The sequence below is a fragment of the Melanerpes formicivorus genome, unplaced genomic scaffold (genome assembly GCF_026170545.1).
Source record: "Melanerpes formicivorus ecotype bairdi unplaced genomic scaffold, bMelFor1.0.p_v2 SCAF_148, whole genome shotgun sequence".
Taxonomy (NCBI): domain Eukaryota; kingdom Metazoa; phylum Chordata; class Aves; order Piciformes; family Picidae; genus Melanerpes; species Melanerpes formicivorus.
The window spans coordinates 615,915-634,770 of record NW_027142500.1 but is presented as its reverse complement, the minus strand read 5'-3'; the positions used below and the strand labels follow the sequence as shown (position 1 = coordinate 634,770).

The 18,856-nt window shown below is 44.9% G+C and overlaps 1 protein-coding gene across 1 annotated transcript in view; it reads left to right on the top strand.

The window, feature by feature from the left end:
• LOC137456970 (protein PTHB1-like) overlaps nucleotides 1–16,955 on the top strand; it is a 183,784-nt gene extending 166,829 nt beyond the window's left edge. Inside the window, exon 4 of the mRNA XM_068168659.1 lies at nucleotides 16,190–16,955. Within this exon, the coding sequence (XP_068024760.1) occupies nucleotides 16,190–16,230 (41 nt within the window). The 3' untranslated portion in view covers nucleotides 16,231–16,955. The remainder of the gene's footprint in view (nucleotides 1–16,189) is intronic.
• The last annotated feature ends 1,901 nt before the right edge of the window (nucleotides 16,956–18,856 follow it).

The window sequence follows — 18,856 nt, the reverse complement described above, 5'->3', positions numbered from 1 at the left end:
AAGGTCAGACTGGACAAGGCTATGATCAAGCTGGTCTAGTCGAGGATGTCCCTAATGACTGCAGGGTGGTTGGACTGGATGACCTTTGGAAGTGCCTTCCAACCCAAACTATTCTATGATTAAGGAATCCTTAGTCAGAACATGAAATTTGAGTACCTTTACAGTGTTTTGTTGTGAGTGCTGAAATTGCCATCACAGGTCCTGTGGCCAAGATAAGCCTGGGTGTAGCAGGTGGTGACTCTACTTCCATCTGGTATCAGCGGACAGTAAGTGGAAATACAGAGCATTACATTACAGGTCTTCGGTGTATCATAGAATCAATAAGGTTGGAAAAGACCTCAGAGATCATCAAGTCCAACCTGTCACCCAACACCTCATGGCTAACTAAACCATGGCTTGAAGTGCCATGTCCAGTCCCCTCTTGAACACCTCCAGGGCGGTGACTCCACCTCCTCCCTGGGCAGCACATTCCAATGGCTAACAAGTCTCTCTGTGAAGAGCTTTTTTCTCACCTCCAGCCTGAACTTCCCCTGGCACAGCTTGAGACTGTGTCCTCTTGTTCTGGTGCTGGTTACCTGGGAGAAGAGACAAACCCCCAGCTGGCTACAACCTCCCTTCAGGTAGTTGTAGACAGCAAGAAGGTCTCCCCTGAGCCTCCTCTTCTCCAGGCTAAGCAACCCCAGCTGCCTCAGCCTCTCCTCCCAGGGCTGTGCTCCAGACCCCTCCCCAGCTTTGTTGCCCTTCTCTGGACATGTTCAAGTGTCTCAATGTCCTTCTTAAATTGAGAACTGGACACAGGACTCAAGGTGTGACTTAACCAGTGCTGAGTACAGGGCACAATGACTTCCCTGCTCCTGCTGGCCACACTGTTCCTGATGCAGTGAGATACTAAGAGAGTCCAGAGTATATGTTAGCTAAAAAATACAAACTGCCTCTTACATTTATCCCTCCATCCCTCAAAAATCATCATATTTGCAGAGATAAGATTTTTAGATAAGATTTTAATGGGGGGGGGGGGAGAACAAAACTATTAACCAAAATAGCAGCAGCAGCAACAACAAAATCTAGAGATTTTTAGTGAGCCATAGAAAGAAGTGGCCATTTAGAAGAAATTTCATCTGCTACTTTAACACAGGCTCCCTGTGGTTTGTCCTTTTGCTTTTAAGCCAACACTGAGACTTATCAAAAGATTGTGTTTGAAAAAAAGAAAGAAATCAAGCAAGCAATCAACCCCCAAAACCCTCTTAAAGCATTTTTCTCATATACTGTAGTTGAAAAGGAATGTGTGAAACTCAAGACTGGAAAATATTACACAGAGATATTCCTTTTCCTTTGTTGTTTTGGGGTTTTTTAACACATTTTCCCTCAAACCTGTCTCCTGACCAATGTACTTCCCCCCCCAAAACACCAAAGGGAAAATGACATCAAATGGTAAAATGGTGTTGTGTGTTATTTCCAGAAGAATCCATGGAAATCTTGAGTGTGATTTTTATCATTTGCCCTGTAAAGTTCCATTATTAAAAGCAGCAATATTCAGCAGGAGTATTCAGTTGCTGGTGCTCGATGGTAAACAAAAGTTGATGTTTCTGTGAAGATTACAAAAGGCTTAGGAATTTGTCAGGCTTCAGATCTGCTGTATGATAAGAGGAGTTAGGGATGGAAAACTCTTGTTATATCAGCTTGACCATCTCCTTGAGATCACCAGATTGGTGTCTTCATTGTGAGACTGATTTGCCAATGTCATAAGCCACGTGGCTTCCACCACTTCCCCTGGGAGAATTAAAGCAGCCTGGAATATTCCTTTCCTTGGCTTCATTTTCTTGAACCTCCTTTACTTCTCTGCATTGCACTGAACAGTTCCTGGTGTTGCTTCACCTTTAGCTATGTTATTTCTTTTCCCTTCATCTTCTTGAACCTCCTTTACTTCTCTGTATTGCACTGACCAGTTCCTGGTGTTGCTTCACCTTTCACTATCTTGTTTCTTTCCCCTTCATCTTCTTGAACCTCCTTTACTTCTCTGCATTGCACTGAACAGTTCCTGGTGTTGCTTCACCTTTAGCTATGTTATTTCTTTCCCCTTCATCTTCTTGAACCTCTTTTACTTCTCTGCATTGCACTGGACAATTCCTGGTGTTGCTTGACCTTTAGCTATTTCATTTCTTCTCCTTTCCTCTTTTCTGTTCTCCACAAAGTGTTGTATACAGCATTTCTTCTGGGATTCCTTCAGCTTTATTGTATCTTTCTGGTCCTGGGGATGTTCCATAACTTATAGATAGTACCTTGGAAATCTCTATCCATGTTTATGTATGAAGGCACTAAGTTGTTTCCCAGCCACACAAGACGAAGTTGCACAAGAAGCACAGCACAGGCCCTAAATACAAGTCTAGATCAGCCTGATTATTGATAAAAAGGTGGGATTTCTCCCTCTATAAGTCTGATATACTTTTTATTCCACATTTTACTGGGGTTGGATAAACCTTGTGTACTTTGCATGTATGTGTTGTAGCTAAGTTTGTTGAAAGCTTTAATCTCCTGGTGGTATCGTGCGTTTTGAAAGGACAATTGTGCACTCTTTTGACCTCTAAGGTACAGGTACACAGCCCCAAGAGGAGAGCTCTCTGAATAACTGGGTTTTAGTGGTGGTTTTTTAAGTTTCAGCCTTGAAGCAAAACAATTAGGAAATGTATTGGTTTGGAACAACCTCCTTTGGTTGATTCAGATTTCTATTGTTGGACTCGATGATCCTCGAGGTCTCTTCCAACCTTAGTTATACTGTGATACAATAGAAGCATTTCATTTAGGTTTCCTGATCCTGCTCTGGCAGGGGTGGGGTTGGACTAGATCAATTTTTGAGGTCCCTTCCAGCCCTTAACATTCTGTGATTTCATATTTTATGTATATCGGAGCACCTCTCCTATGAGGACAGACTGAAGGAGTTGGGGCTGTTCAGTCTGCAGAAGAGAAGGCTCCCAGGTGACCTCATTGTGGCCTTCCAGTATCTGAAGGGGGCCTACAGGAAGGCTGGGGAGGGACTTTTGAGGGTGTCAGGTAGTGATAGGACTAGGGGGAATGGAATGAAGCTGGAGGTGGGGAGATTCAGGCTGGAGGTGAGGAGGAAGTTCTTCACCATGAGAGTGGTGAAACCCTGGAATGGGTTGTCCAGGGAGGTGGTCGAGGCCCCGTCCCTGGAGGTGTTTAAGCCCAGGCTGGATGAGGCTCTGGCCAGCCTGACCTAGTGTGGGGTGTCCCTGCCCATGGCAGGGGGGTTGAAACTAGATGATCCTTGTGGTCCCTGCCAACCCTGACTGATGCTATGATTTAAACCAACATTATATCCAAGGAAGTTTATTTGCAGTACTTGGGTGTGAGATGAAAACATCAGGATGCTGTCATTGTTTCTGTGTTTTAAGCAAACTGCTCTGACAAACTCAGGAGCAAGACAGCCAATGGTTTGTTTGAGCTGAATTTTGCCATTTTCTTGGGGAAACCATCTGAGGAGTTTGGTCAGTGTTGAGCTAAAGCTACAGAGGTAGATGAGGAACGTTTGGAGTTGCACTAATTATAGTTGTGGAGACTTAAGCAGACGTAAGCTGTGGGTCTTCAGATGGCAATGATGAGCTGCAGCCAACCTGTAAGAGTAGAAATGGACTGTTAAATATATATATATGTTTGTGTGTATGTATCTGTGAAGGAATCTTGGATCTTCCTGCAGGCAGACACCCGTGTGGCTGTCTCCAGGAGTAGAATTTACTGCCATTCATATGAAAATGGTGGAAAATCTTGCCCTAAAGCTAACCTACCCCTGGAGTTTTGCCTATCCGTCATGGTGATAGCTTGTGGGGGAAGATAAAGGCTTTGTTAATAGCCAGCTGGCTGGTGGGGTCTGTCTGGGAAGTCAACAAAACAGCACAACGAATCAAGCAGGCAAAAGGCTGATTAGGATGGCATTGCTTCTCCCCAGGAAAAAGGGAAGAGTTGTGTCTACAAGGAAAAGACCCCGGGTTTGAGATATTATTATCTGTTTAATCTCAGTGTAAATGGCTCAAGGAGATTCCCATACACACACACTTCAGCAGCTATAAATATTGCTAAAAGCTTACTAGGATTTTGGGTTGCAGTGAATGGGAAGGTAGAAGCATGGTAAAGAATAAAGTGAAGCAGTGACATCTGTGTAGCCATAATTAGTTAAGATTTAAATTAGTGTTGGTCATAGTTACCTGAGAAGCCACTGAATTAATTTACTGCCCTAACAAAGGCTGATGGCTGATTAGACAGAAGGGAGGATTTCCTTCCCAAAAAAAAACCCCAAAACTAAATCAAAGAAACCAACAAAAACTGATTTTTGTGTATTTACTTTCTGGCAAGAAATAGCTGGTCCAGCTGCAGTGCTGTAGTTTGTGACTTATTCTTGTGACATCTCTAAGTGAAAACAACCACTCCTCAAAAACTCTGCAAGCTTTCCTAGAAAGGCTCCCAGGATCCTGTAGGTGATTGTGATAAGTCAATATTAAGAGAAAATAGATGTTTCTCATCCAAAATAGAGTCATAGAATCAATAAGGTTGGAAAAGACCTCAGAGATCATCAAGTCCAACCTGTCACCCAACACCTCCTGACAACTAAACCATGGCTCCAAGTGCCAGATCCAATCTCTTTTTGAACACCTCCAGGGATGGTGACTCCACCACCTCCCCAGGCAGCACATTCCAATGGCCAATCTCTCTTGCTGGGAAGAACTTTCTCCTCACCTCCAGCCTAAACCTCCCCTGGCACAGCTTGAGACTGTGTCCTCTTGTTCTGGTGCTGGTTGCCTGGGAGAAGAGACCAACCCCCACCTGGCTACAACCTCCCTTCAAGTAGTTGTAGAAAGCAAGAGGGTCTCCCCTGAGCCTCCTCTTCTCCAGACTCTTCTCCAGCAGCACACATCAGAGGCTCACAGGATGTCAGGGGTTGGAAGGGACCCAAAGAGATCATCCAGTCCAATCCCCCTGCCAGAGCAGGACCATAGAATCCAGCACAGGTCACACAGGAATGCATCCAGACAGGCCTTGAAAGTCTTCAGAGAAGGAGATTCCACAAACTCTCTGGGGAGCCTGTTCCAGTGCTCTGTGGCCCTTAATGCCTGGATGCAGCTGGCAGAACACAAGGGCTTAAAACTGGTGGTGGGCTCATGCAGCAGGAGCATGAAGGGCACATGAAAAACAAAAGGAAGACTCTGAAATCAGGAATTCTGCCAGTTTTTACCCCTGATAAATCCACGCTGTTGTCCTGCAAGCACGTGCAGGATGGTCTGTGATAGTTTTTTTTTTCTTGTTGTTATTTTTTAGTTGTTAACTTTTGTTGGTTGTTTTTCTGGTTCCTGAATGGAGCTTAGGATATTGCTATGAGATAGTCACCATCCCTGGAGGTGTTCAAGAGGGGATTGGAAGTGACACTTGGTGCCATGGTTTATTCATGAGGTCTGTGGTAACAGGTTGGACTTGATGATCTTTGAGGTCTCTTCTAACCTTGGTGATTCTGTGAGATGCTGCTTCTGTTGCTCCAAACTAACCAACAAAGCTCGTGAGGGGGTTGGATCACAAGACCTGTGAGGAGAGGCTGAGGGAGCTGGGGTTGCTTAGCCTGGAGAAGAGGAGGCTCAGGGGAGACCTTCTTGCTGTCTACAACTCCCTGGAGGGAGGTTGTACCCAGGTGGGGGTTAGTCTCTTCTCCCAGGAAACCAGCACCAGAACAAGAGGACACAGTCTCAAGCTGTGCCAGGGGAGGTTTAGGCTGGATATTAGGAAAAAATCTTCCCAGCAAGAGAGGCCATTGGAATGTGCTGCCCAGGGAGGTGGTGGGGTCACCATCACTGGAAGTGTTTAAGAAGAGTCTGGATGAGGCACTTGGTACCATGGTTTAGTTGATTAGATGGTGTTGGGTGATTGGTTGGACTCGATGATCTCAAATGTCTTTGCCATTGGTTTATTTTGTATTAAACATCTCATTCTGAAATCTACACACAAAAGATAGATTTGGTGTTTTGGCCACCCCTTAGTTTCTAACAGAACATGTTTACTCTACCATGTGTATAAATATATATATATATATCTCTATCTAAATCTCTCTGTGTGACTGGGGTCATTAGAAGCAGCAGCTTGTGTGCCTTGGGAATTTTGTAGTCATCACTAAATGTTTTTCCTGATGTTCAAATTTGGCAACTTTCTATTAGAAACATTTCAAATGGCTTGGGCATTTTCCAAATACAAAGGGGAAGAAAAGCCCTAAAGAAAAAGCAGAGAAGCTTTGGAACATTATAAATGTAGGAGCCTGAACTCTACAGTCTGAGTGCTTGGTAATCCCAAGAACTGGTGCACACCTCTTTAGCTTACCTAAAACAGCTGGGCAGGAATTCAGTCTCCTTGGACCCACTGTTGGCAGATCTTACAGTTCTTAGGTGTTGGGGCTCTCAACAGAAAGCGTTGTGCTCGGGATCCGTCTGCGTGTGGACACCATAGAGTGAGTGTAATGAGGTTTGAAGACAACTCCTCTACAACACAAGCACAGCCTTAAGTTACTAATTGTCAGGGTAAAATTAGTGACAGGGGTGTTTAGTTGCTCCGTGTTGGAAAACAAAGAGTCAAAACAAAGAGATTGCCTTGGGAGGGACGCTGTAACTTTTCCTTGTCCCTTTTCACATGCAGTCTAAGTTGCCATAAGCCCAGGTCTGCAGACTCTCCATTGAGGGGTACTGCCTAGGGGCAGGAATGCACAGGAACTCTGGAAGAGGTTTAAAAGTGAATTACAACAAAAAGACAATGGGTGGAGGCTTGGTAAATGTTACCATTGTCGGCACTGCTATTCCATGACACTGTTCATGTCAGAATGGCAGAAGGAAGGTTGGTTGTTTTGGTTTGGTTTTTTTTAAGCGAAGTTTTTAAGTTTTAGAAGGATAGAGCCTGCTGTCCCCAAGGTAAGAGCTGCCCCTTCTACCCCTGCTACTTTGAATAGAATAAACCAGGTTGGAAGAGACCTTCAAGATCATCGTGTCCAATCCATCATCCAACACCACCTAATCAACTAAACCATGCAACCAACCACACTATCAAGTCTCCTCCTGAACATCTCCAATTATGGTGAGTCCACCACCTCCCCAGGAGTGGCTCACAAAGCTGAACATACTGGAGAGTGCCACCAACCAACTTGTTTTCTATTCAAACCACTCTAGGAATTCCTATAGTTCCCTTTTTAGGTGCTTTCTATCCCTGTTACTGCCCAAGGCATCGTATTCTTTCTGGCAATTAAACTCTCTAGACACACAAACCATTCTCTTTCACATTTAAAGGAATGTCAGAACTTTAGCAGATGTTGGCCTCCAAACAGTAGTTGAAGTCTGAATACATTTTGAGGCACTTCAGAAGCTTTGCTAATGATAGCCTCGTATAGATTGGGCTTGTCATGTTAGTGGTTGTTAGCAGGGGGTATATTTAAAAGTGAGTGATGGGAGTTGTTGCTTCACGTTGTCATTCTGCCGTGTATGTGGTCCCTTATTAAGTCCTTACTATCAGTCACACTACTTCTCCAAATGAAAAGCAAATTTATTTGATTTAGAGAATTCTTTAATGAATGAGTCAGGCCACTCTTCCCACTCATTCAGCTGCCATCACTCCCCTTTCTGACACAAAGCCCTGGTCATGTGTGAATGATGGATGCGGTGATCAGTGACTCACTGGTGACTCGGGAGGCAGTGGGGCAGCTCAACTCTCAGTTGATTAGTCCATAAAAAGTAGTTCAGAATAGTCATCAAGTCCAGTTTCTCCTGTTAAACCACTGTAGGGAAGTTCACAGTTTGTCCATCATGATGATCATCTTCTGCACTGCATTAGCTGATGATTTTACACTAATCCATTTTGCACTAGTCCCTTTGCTTGGGACAAGCAAGGTGCTGTAGCTTTCTTACACCTTCTGAAAACCCCTTGGGATTGTGTCCATGGCAAACAAAGCTGGGGAGGGCTTTGGATCACAAGCCCTATGGGGAGAGGCTGAGGGAGCTGGGGTTGCTTAGCCTGGAGAAGAGGAGGCTCAGGGGAGACCTTATTGCTATCTACAACTACCTGAAGGGAGGTTGTAGCCAGGTGGGGCTTGGTCTGTTCTCCCAGGCAAGCAGCACCAGAACAAGAGGACACAGTCTCAAGCTGTATCAGGGGAGGTTTAGGCTGGATGTTAGGAAGAAATCTTCCCAGCAAGAGAGATTAGCCATTGGAATGTGCTGCCCAGGGAGGTGGTGGAGTCACCATCACTGGATGTGTTTAAGAAGAACCTGGATGAGGCACTTGGTGCCATGGTTTAGTTGATGAGATGGTGTTGGGTGATAGGTTGGACTCGATGATCTCAAAGGTCTTTTCCAACCTGGTTTATTCTATTCCTAATTTCTAATTCCTAGTCCTAATTTCTAATTCCTAGTCCTAATTTCTAATTCCTAGTCCTAATTTCTAATTCCTAGTCCTAATTTCTAATTCCTAGTCCTAATTCCTAGTCTAGTCCTATTCTATTGGAGACTTGGTAGGGTGCCTGGTTGCATGGTTTAGCTGATTAGGTGGTGTTGGATGATCGGTTGGACACGATGACCTTGCAGGTCTCTTCCAACCTGGTCTGTTCTTTTCTGTTCCTAATTCCTGTTTTGTTCCTAATTCCTGTTCTATCCTAAAGGTTATATGCCAAGAAAACAGGAGCTGTATGTATTTCCTCAAGCAGTTTAGAATGACAATGAAAATGATTAGCAGCAAATCCAGGGTGTTCTTAAAATGAAAATGATTTTCAGAAATGCGATTTGGAGGTGCTGGGGGAAAAAGCCACTGGGGGGTGTGGGGAAGGCAAAAGGATTTATGAACTTGGGTCATTTGGAACATTGAGGTTCAGATCCAAAGTGTTCTGAAAAGCTTTCAAAGCTGTGGTTTGTTCTATTTTATGTGAGGTCTGCAAATAACAATGTTAACCATCAGGCCATGAGATGGGATGTGTTTTTTTTCCCTCTTTTAGGTGGGAATAGCTGAGGAAAGTGGTGCCTCCCTTCTCTGATTTAACCTGAACTCAAAATAACTTTTGTTGTCTTGTCATAACAGTCCTTTCTTTCTTTTTTTTCTTTTCTCTGAGTCACTGCATGAAAAAAAAAAAAAAGAGACTGGGAAGTGGCAAATACTGCAGATGAAACACTTCAAAGCCAACTTTGCCTTAGTTTTTATGCATGCTTCAGAGTAGACTAATGTACAATAGTATCCAGGAAATTCAGCCAGTAATTCATAGGAGTCCAAAATGTTCATCTTAGGATGAATCATCGCTGCATAAATGATAGGATTGGAGAAGATCCTTTAGGTCATCCGGCTCAAAGCCTGTACATCTTCCTCCTCACTAATCCCCACTAGGATTTCATCTATCCCCATCTTTGCAAGCCTCTCATATCCTTGACTCAGCCACCTCCCTGGGTAGTTTCTTCCATTGCCTAATCGTTTAACCTGAAGGTCTTCAAAACTTACACCATCATACTCAGTGTGAACAATTTATGACTGCAGAAAATGATCCTCTCTCCTCCCTTCTGTCATCATGCTTCCCTTTAAAAGGTTTGGAGGGTGGTTTTACTTCACTCTGCTTGCATGAATAATAATTCCAGGAAATTTGGGGGATTTTCTCTGTCTTTGGTGCTTCTCTCACTGCAACAGATTTTCCTTGAACTTTCGTTTTTCCAGACTCAAAAACACATTTTTTGATCTTCAAATCAGCTCTGTGACTCAGTGATATGTATGCCTTAAGTCATGCTTTTCACGAGGCAAATTAACACCCCTGAGGTACTCCCGGCTTTGTTTAGAGAAGCTGCTTTCAGGAGGGTGCTAATGTGCTCCCATTCACAAATACACAAAACGGTGTGAAGGGTTTAAGTGGCTGAAGGTGGAACCTGGTTTTGGCCTCAGACATACACGATCTCATCTATGCAGTGCTACAGGCTGGGGTCAGAGTGGCTGGAGAGCAGCCAGACAGAAAGGGACCTGGAGGTGCTGGTTGATGGTAGGCTGAACGTGAGCCTGCAGTGTGCCCAGGCAGCCAAGAGGGCCAATGGCATCCTGGCCTGCATCAGCAATAGTGTGGCCAGCAGGAGCAGGGAAGTCATTGTGCCCTGTACTCAGCACTGGTAAGGCCACACCTTGAGTCCTGTGTCCAGTTCTGGGCCCCTCAGTTTAGGAAAGATGCTGCGTTGCTGGAAGGTGTCCAGAGAAGGGCAACAAAGCTGGGGAGGGGTCTGGAGCACAGCCCTGTGAGGAGAGGCTGAGGGAGCTGGGGTTGCTTAGCCTGGAGAAGAGGAGGCTCAGGGGAGACCTTACTGCTCTCTACAACTCCCTGAAGGGAGGTTGTAGCCAGGTGGGGGTGGTCTCTTCTTCCAGGCAACCAGCAGCAGAACAAGAGGACACAGTCTCAAGCTGCACCAGGGGAGGTTTAGGCTGGATGTTAGGAAGAAGTTCTTCATAGAGAGAGATTGGCCATTGAAATGTGCTGCCCAGGGAGGTGGTGGAGTCACCATCACTGGAGGTGTTTAGGAAGAGAGTGGATGGGGCACTTAGTGCCATGGTTGAGTTGATTAGATGGTGTTGGGTGATAGGTTGGACTCGATGATCTCAAAGGTCTTTTCCAACCTGGTCTGGTCTGGACTATTCTAGTCCTATTCTATTCTATTGTATTCTATTCTAGTCCTATTCTATTCTGTTCTGTTCTATTCTATTCCTCATTCAATCATATATTTTTAACTCTGCTTTGAAAACTTACCTCCAAAAAAAACCAACCCTGCTGCAGAGGAGGTAAAATCTGTCCTGATCATTTCCAAAAGCAGTTATCCATTTCATACCTGTGTTGAAATGAAGAGTTATAAACCTTTTAATGTATGTTTGGCTGTGTGCTCAGACCAGTATTAACCTGATAAGATTTGGGGATGGTCTATGAAATGAAACATGGAGAACTTCTTAATGGTGGATGAGAAGGTTGAGGGAAGCCTTTTCTTTTTCCTTCTGTCCTGCTGAAAAGACTGGTCACGAGGAAAAAAATTTTCCCAGCAGGAGTGGTCAGGCATTGGAATGAGCTGCCCAGGGAGGTGGTTGAGTCACCAGGCCTGGATGTGTTTAATGGTGGTTGGGATGTGGTGCTTGGGGATATGGTTTAGGGGTGAACTTTGTTGAGTAGAGTTATTGGTTGGACTGGGTGGTCCTGAAGGTCTTTTCCAACCTGAATGCTTCTGTGATTCTGTGAAATGAGGTAAAGGAGCCTTGACTATTTTTGTGCTCCCTATTAGGATCTGCCTAAGCTTATCAGAATCTACTAATTATAAACCTCACTGGTGTTGATCATCTCATCTGTTCTGATCTAGCATGCATCAGATCAATGGGAAAGTCATTGTGTACCCCTAGATAACTAATAAATACTTCATGTTGCAGAAATTCAGGGTCAAATCAGGAAGGCAGATTACTGTAAGACATGCTTTTAGGTGGCCTCCCATTTAGGAGTTGCCATAAAAATAGATTCAGTCTATACATCATCTGTCAGCTCACCTCTCCCACAGTTTACTCCTGGCAGTTCTTTGATCCTTGGGAAAGCATTCTGGGTTCCCTATAGCCACGTTTAGTGTTGTCAGGCAAAGCTGTGTGAAACTGGGGCAAATCTTGCTGTATTCCTTCAGTTCTGCCAGCCCATAATTGCAGTTAATGCACTAGGGCTTAGTGGATCCACTGTGTTCAGGAGCTTGAAAGTAACCATTCATTTTGCTCTCTTTGGCTTGGCAGTTGGTAGGCACAGGTACAAGGCTCACTTGTAAGAAGTCAGTGGCAATAGCAGGTTTTGAAAGGCAATCTCTCAGGCACTATTTTGTGGCTCAAATGCATTCTTGTGTTTATAATTGTATAATTACATTTTAGTTTTTAACCTGTTTAGGTTTTCAGCCTCATGAAGGAAAAGGCACATCAGGATATTTTATATGTATATAGGGTATATATGTGTGTGTATGTATAGGGTGTATACAAGAAGGTATATATTTTTTCATGAAGATCTTCACAGTATCACAGTATAACTTAGGTTGGAAAGGACCTCGAGGATCATCGAGTCCAACCTATCAACACAGACCCCATGACCAGACCATGGCACCAAGTGCCACGTCCAATCTCCTCTTGAACGCCTCCAGGGACAGTGACTCCACCACCTCCCTGGGCAGCCCCTTCCAATGGCGAACAACTCGCTCGGTGAAGAACTTCCTCCTCACCTCGAGTCTAAACCTCTCCTGGTGCAGCTTGAGACTGTGTCCCCTTGTTCTGGTGCTGGTTGCCTGGGAGAAGAGGCCAACCCCTTCCCGGCCACAACCACCTTTCAGGTAGTTGTAGAGGGCAATGAGGTCACCCCTGAGCCTCCTCTTCTCCAGGCTAAGCAACCCCAGCTCCCTCAGCCTCTCCTCACAGGGCTGTGCTCAAGGCCTCTCCCCAGCCTTGTTGCCCTTCTCTGGACACATTCAAGTGTCTCAATGTCCTTCTTAAACTGAGAGGCCCAGAACTGGACACAGTACTCAAGGTGTGGCCTAACCAATGCAGAGTACAGGGGCACAATGACCTCCCTGCTCCTGCTGGCCACACTATTCCTAATGCAGGCCAGGATGCCATTGGCCATCTTGGCCACCTAGGCACACTGCTGGCTCATGTTTAGGCAGCTGTCAATCAGCACCCCCAGGTCCCTCTCTGTTTGGCAGCTCTCCAGCCACTCTGACCCCAGCCTGTAGCTCTGCATGGGATTGCCGTAGCCAAAGTGCAGCACTCGGCACTTGGACTTGTTGAATGCCATCCCATTGGACTCTGCCCATCTGTCCAGTCGGTCGAGGTCCCTCTGCAGAGCCTTTCTACCCTCTAACTGACTAACATCTGCTAACATCTTTTTTTACCTCTGATATTTTTCTAAACCTTCATCTCTGAGTTGTTATGCATCTTAGATGTCCTCTAGCCAGTCCCCAGATGTACTGCAGTTGAGGGCACTTGAGTGTGCATCTTAGTGGGCAAAGATAATGCCTGGTGGTCTCTGGTACATCTGCAGCTGTTCTCCTCAGCTACAAAGAGCTGACTATAATCATGCTTCTCATCTGAACTCATTGGAACAGGCTGCCCAAGGACGTGGTTGAGTCACCGTCCCTGGATGTGGTTAAAGATGGTTTAGATGTGGTGCTTGGGGATATGGATTAGGGGTGAACTTTGTAGAGTAGGGTCAGTAGTTGGACTTGATCATCCCAGGGGTATTTTCCATCCTGACTGCTTCTATGAACTCTGTGTCCATCGTTTTTAAGAGTGCAGAAACCAGTTTCATAGTACTTGCAAACTCTCTTCCTTGGTTATGGTGGGAAAGTAAGATCTTCTGCAGTATCTCTTTATGCAGTACAGAGCTGTAAACAGCTCCAGATGTGGCCTCAACAAAGCTGTGTAGTCAGGAGCAGCATTCACTCTGAGCTCTGTGTTGAGCTACACTGGGTATTTCACTGCAAATGCCTGGACTTGACAGCTTTTTCCACTGTGCTGCCTCTGCAGGGCTTTCCTCAGCAAGCGTCTGTGGCTGAGATTGTTCTTTCCATGCTGTATTTCAGGTGGTGTCTCCTTTTGCCTTCTCTCAGCTTTGTTCATCTCTTAGTCCTAGAGCAATGTTGCCTTTTTCTCCAGCATTTGTAGCTCATCCTGGTTTTTATAATCCACATACTTAATTATCATGCTACCAACCTCTTTCCTCTGGATCAGTAATGAAACAAGATGGGACCTGCTGCTGGTCTTTTTTGGCCTCCCAGCATGTGCTGTGTGATAAGACTTTTGAACAAAAGAGCTACCATCTGAGGGCTGACCTTTGTAAACCCAAGACAGCTCTTAACATGGTATTTTTAATTGCCCTTTTTTAAACAACAGCCAAAAAAAAAAATGAGTAGAGACTTCACTAAGGGAAACTTTTCAGCCCCTTGGGGGCTTTGGGCTTCCAGCTGTTGCTGAAATTTTACTGCCTCAAGTCTTTTGTGTCTGGGTGATTTTATCCTTGATCCCCTCCCCTGTTAGCTTCACTGATGTTTTCCTTCAGTCTGAAAGCTCGAGATAAAGTTTCTTCAGTCCAGTGCCATCAGTCATATGAAGACTCTTGTAAATACTGAAATCCCCCAGCACCAAACGTGGACAGAGCGAAATGAAACCTGCGAAATAAACCCAGGTGCTTTGCTTGGTGTGGAGTTGCTTGACTCTAAAGGGAAGTCTGTTATGCTTTTTGTGTGGATTGTGGGTGCTAAATTCTGTGGGAATGTGATTGTTGGGCTGTCAGGCAACTGGAGGCAGCTGGACACTCCGATTTTTATGCTGCTGACCTGCTGGATGGTTTCCCTTCGCTCTGTGTGTGTGTGTGTGTATTTCAGCTGCCTTCAGAGATGGCTTGGAAGGCAAAAAATACCCCCCCAAAAAAAAACCCAACCCATAAAAGCTGTGTATTATTTTAATTAGCATAATTCTTGTATAATTGGGAGGTGGTGCCAATTTATTTTGGATTGCTTGGTGTTCATTAAAAAAGGATTTAAGTTAAACCATTTTCTACCTAAATCAATAATGGACGTCTAAGAAACTGCTGAGTTAAACTTTCAGTATGTGTGCATACAAATTTGGGTGATTATCCACTGGGCTTCCCCCCCCCCAATATTCCAAGCAGTGTTTTATGAGTTTCTAAGCCACTGTTCCAATTCTGTCAGGTTCATTATTGCAAAGATTAATATCCAGTCCGAAGTGCTTTGTTCTCTTACACTCTTGAAAATAGGAAACCCCTGCTCTTGGTTTGAGGCAGAAGTTATCTTCAATACAAAAGGTTTGCAGTTTGCCCCTTGCCCCAAGAGTTAGACTTAGATTTAAAAAGGAAAAAAAAAGTTAATAATAATAATACCTCGACAGGCTGGACAGATGGGCAGAATCCCATGGGATGAGATTGAACACATCCAAGTGCCAGGTTCTGCACATTGGCCACAGCAACCCCATGCAGTGCTACAGGCTGAGGTCAGAGTGGCTGGAGAGCAGCCAGGCAGAGAGGGACCTGGGGCTACCGGTTGATAGTAGGCTGAACATGAACCTGCAGTGTGCTCAGGTGGCCAGGAAGGCCAATGGCATCCTGGCCTGCATCAGTGTGGCCAGCAGGAGCGGGGAAGTCATTCTGCCCTGTACTCAGCACTGGTTAGGCCACACCTGGAGTCCTGTGTCCTGTGTTCTGGGCTCGTCAGTTTAGGAAAGATGTTGAGATGCTGGAATGTGTCCAGAGAAGGGCAACAAAGCTGGGGAGGGGTTTGGAGCACAGCCCTGTGAGGAGAGGCTGAGGGAGCTGGGGTTGCTTAGCCTGGAGAAGAGGAGGCTCAGGGCAGACCTTCTTGCTCTCTACAGCTACCTGAAGGGAGGTTGTAGACAGGTAGGGATTGGTCTCTTCTCCCCGGCACCCAGCAGCAGAACAAGAGGACACAGTCTCAAGCTGTGCCAGGGAAGGTTTAGGCTGGATGTTAGGAAGAAGTTCTTCATAGAGAGAGTGATTGCCCATTGGAATGTGCTGCCTGGGGAGGTGGTGGAGTTGCCATCATTGGAAGTGTTTAGGAGGAGACTTGATAGGGTGCTTGGTGCCATGGTTGAGTTGATTAGATGGTTTTGGGTGAATGTGATGATCTTGGTCTCTTCCAACCTGGTTTATTTTGTTCTTTAAAAAGAAAAACAAAAATCCTTGTTGATGTATTTCTGGAGTCTAATCTGTAGACTTTGCAATTAATATTGCTGGTTTTACCTAGAAGAAATGGGGAGGAAAAACACGAGGAGGTTGGAGTCAATGTCTTGGTTGTTCTCTGTCATTTTTTTCTGTGTGTGGTGTAAAAGTAGTCTGTCGTTTTATAACCTAGACAGCATCATCCTTCAGGTGCATAAAAGAGCTCATATAAAAATGCCTTTATTACCTTAATTGTTGGTTGGGCTTTTTTTTTAACTTCTGAGTGCTTAGATTTGCAAGTTCAGCATTTCTATCCTGACTGTTCTGCAGGTGAGGTAGCGTTTCCTCCAGCTATAACCAAGGCTTTTACCAACTGATGGACTCAGTGTAGTGCACGCTGTCGCCAAGTACCTTGGTTGCTTATGCATCTTCTTTCTGGTTTCTCTTTTTTAGGTTTGTCTGGAGATGCAGCAGAGGAAGCAGAAAAGCCATGAAATCCCAAGGCAACCCTCAGAAGGAATTTCTCCAATGTCAAATGCATTTGTAATGCAGCAGTACCTATCCCCTTGTGCTCTGTACCGATTGCAGCTTCCAGGAGGAGAGGACTGTGCTAATGTAATACCAACACCAACCAAACCAAAAGTTCCATTCTCCTCATTCTGGTTGGGTCTCCAACTACTAGAATCCTTCCTTTGAGCAAAGTTTAAGCACTCACCCAAGTGTGGTAAGGGTGTTGTGTTATGTTTTGCAATATATCAGCCCTTTCTAAGGATTCAGTTGACTGATCAAAGACTGTTTACACGTAGTTAAAAGCAACCTTTGTTTCAGGATATGTTTTATCTTAAAAAAAAAAAAAGAAAAGAAGAGGGGAAAAAAAGAGATATTCTGAACTGTACCTCCCTGGGAGATTATATTCACATTTGTTATATCACAGTTTTGACACGAGATAACTATCTCGTTTCCTCCTGTACTAACAGTCGTGATTCCAGACAGCTGAATTCACCACCAGAAGGAAAAAAAACCCTGGTGATCCATCAAACTTTCTTTCTCCCCCCACCCCCCCCTCCTCCCTTCTTGCTGCTTATACAGACTCCTGCTCTCTAGAGATAGAAAGTAAAATATGGTTACTGGATCTAAAGGGCAAACCCTTTTGCCATTAACTATGTCACTCTGAATGTGAATAAAGTTTACAGTGTCAGTAGCTTGGGCACAGCGCACAGCACATGGATCTTTTTCTGGTGACCTTTTATGAGTTCTGTTTTTTCTTGTCAATCAGTTTGTCCTCGTTGTGGCTGAGGTTTGTTCAAAAGTAAGGAGCAGTTTTGAAGTGCCTTCATTTGTATTAATCTGGCTGGAGGGTGCTTTGAGAGTTGTTTTCAGGAAGTGCTGAGTATTGGCCTTCTGAAAGTCAGTTTCATGCAAGGTGCCTGAAATGCAGCAGCCAGTAACTGAGGTGGCCTTTGAGAGAGCCATGGTCTAGGGTTTGGAAGCATCAGGCTCTCGTCTGGATTCTTGAGAATTAGTTGAGATATCAGTAAAAGAAAGTTGGGATGGAAAATAACTGAGACCTGGGTTAAATGTCAAAGCAAGCATTTGAAAGAGGCCTCTCCTGGCTGTTGCTGGTTCATACCAAGATTCAGTTTGTGGTGTTTTGGGTGGTGGATAAAGAAATCATTGCTAGTCTCAGCGTAGTTCCTGATGGAACTCCATGAGCCATCTCTACATCTCAGTTGGTCTCCTCAACAAGTGTTCATCAACTCCTGTTCCAGCTATAGGAGAGCTCCTTTCAACTTTCTCTGTGCTGTTTCAGCTGATCTTGTGAGAGTTGCTGTAGTTTCAGCTAGCTTGATTTGTGGGTAAGGGAGACCTTATTGCGGTCTTTCAGTACTTAAAGGGATCTTATAAAATGGGAACAATCTTTTTAACAGGGCCTCTTGTGGTAGAACAAGGGGTGATGGTTTTAAGCTAAAAGAGAGGAGGTTTAGACTAGGTAGAAGGAAGAAATTTTGCAGTGAGTGTAGTGAGCCACTGCCTCAGGCTTCTCAGAGAGGTGGTAGAAGCCCCATTGTTGGAAACATTCCAGGTCAGGTTGGATAGGAGTCTGATCAACCTTCAGTCTAGTTGAAGATGTCCCTGCTCACTGACTGGGCATTGGATTTAGATGACCTTTAAAGGTCTCTTCCAAACCAAGGGATTCTATGATTCTATACAAAACAAGACATTATTTTTCAGGATGTCTTAAACTACCACCTTCCATCATCTTCATATCTACTTTCAACCTCATTGCATCCACCCCTGAAACAAGAGAAGCTTTGCATCGCTTCTGTCTGCTGCTTAACCCGCTGCTCCTACTCTGACTCGTGATATAACCGTGTTGTGTGGAGCCTTTTTCAGCACACTAGCTGTTGAAGAGCGAAGTGGCTGGGAAACTGGGTAAGGCCACTGATACCCTGAGGACTGAAGTCAGTAACAACTCCCAATAAAAATGTTTACATCCTCCAGGAGACCTCAGATACCTACACGCTGTGGGGCCAGAAATCTTGCTGCTTTCCCAGGAAGGAAAACTCCTACCCCCTGCCTGTGACAGAGCGATTCTGCTGGCTGAGTTGTCTTCGCTCTGATCCCTCCCCCGTGGTGTGTGTCTGGAGGGTGGTGTCCACCCCATTGTCAGTGTCCCCTGCTGCGCTGCAAAAACTACTCAATAAAATAATCTCCTCCCAGGCTCTGTGCACACCTCAGTGACCAAAGAAAACCCCTGGAGAACGAATCCATTCCTGTAGCTGTTAGGCTTAAACTTTAACTATAGATCTCAAATCTTCTTTTGTCTTCTTGTCAGTGCTACTAGGTGATGTAGAAAACTCAAGCCACAGTTACCACTGGAAGCCTGCACCATAATGGTGTACATTCCTGGACCAAAGAATCCTAGGCTGTAGGTGTGCAATAGAGCTGCAAAGCACACGGCTTGCAGAGGTCTGTGAAGTGTATTACTCTGTCTTAAGTGCCATGATTGAATGTGATCTCAGCGCTCAGAGCTGCCTGGGAGCTGAGGAGGCACTCAGGTCAATTCTGCCATTTGCTCTTATTGAAGTTATTTTCTGTCATTTGAAGATGTAAGGCTCA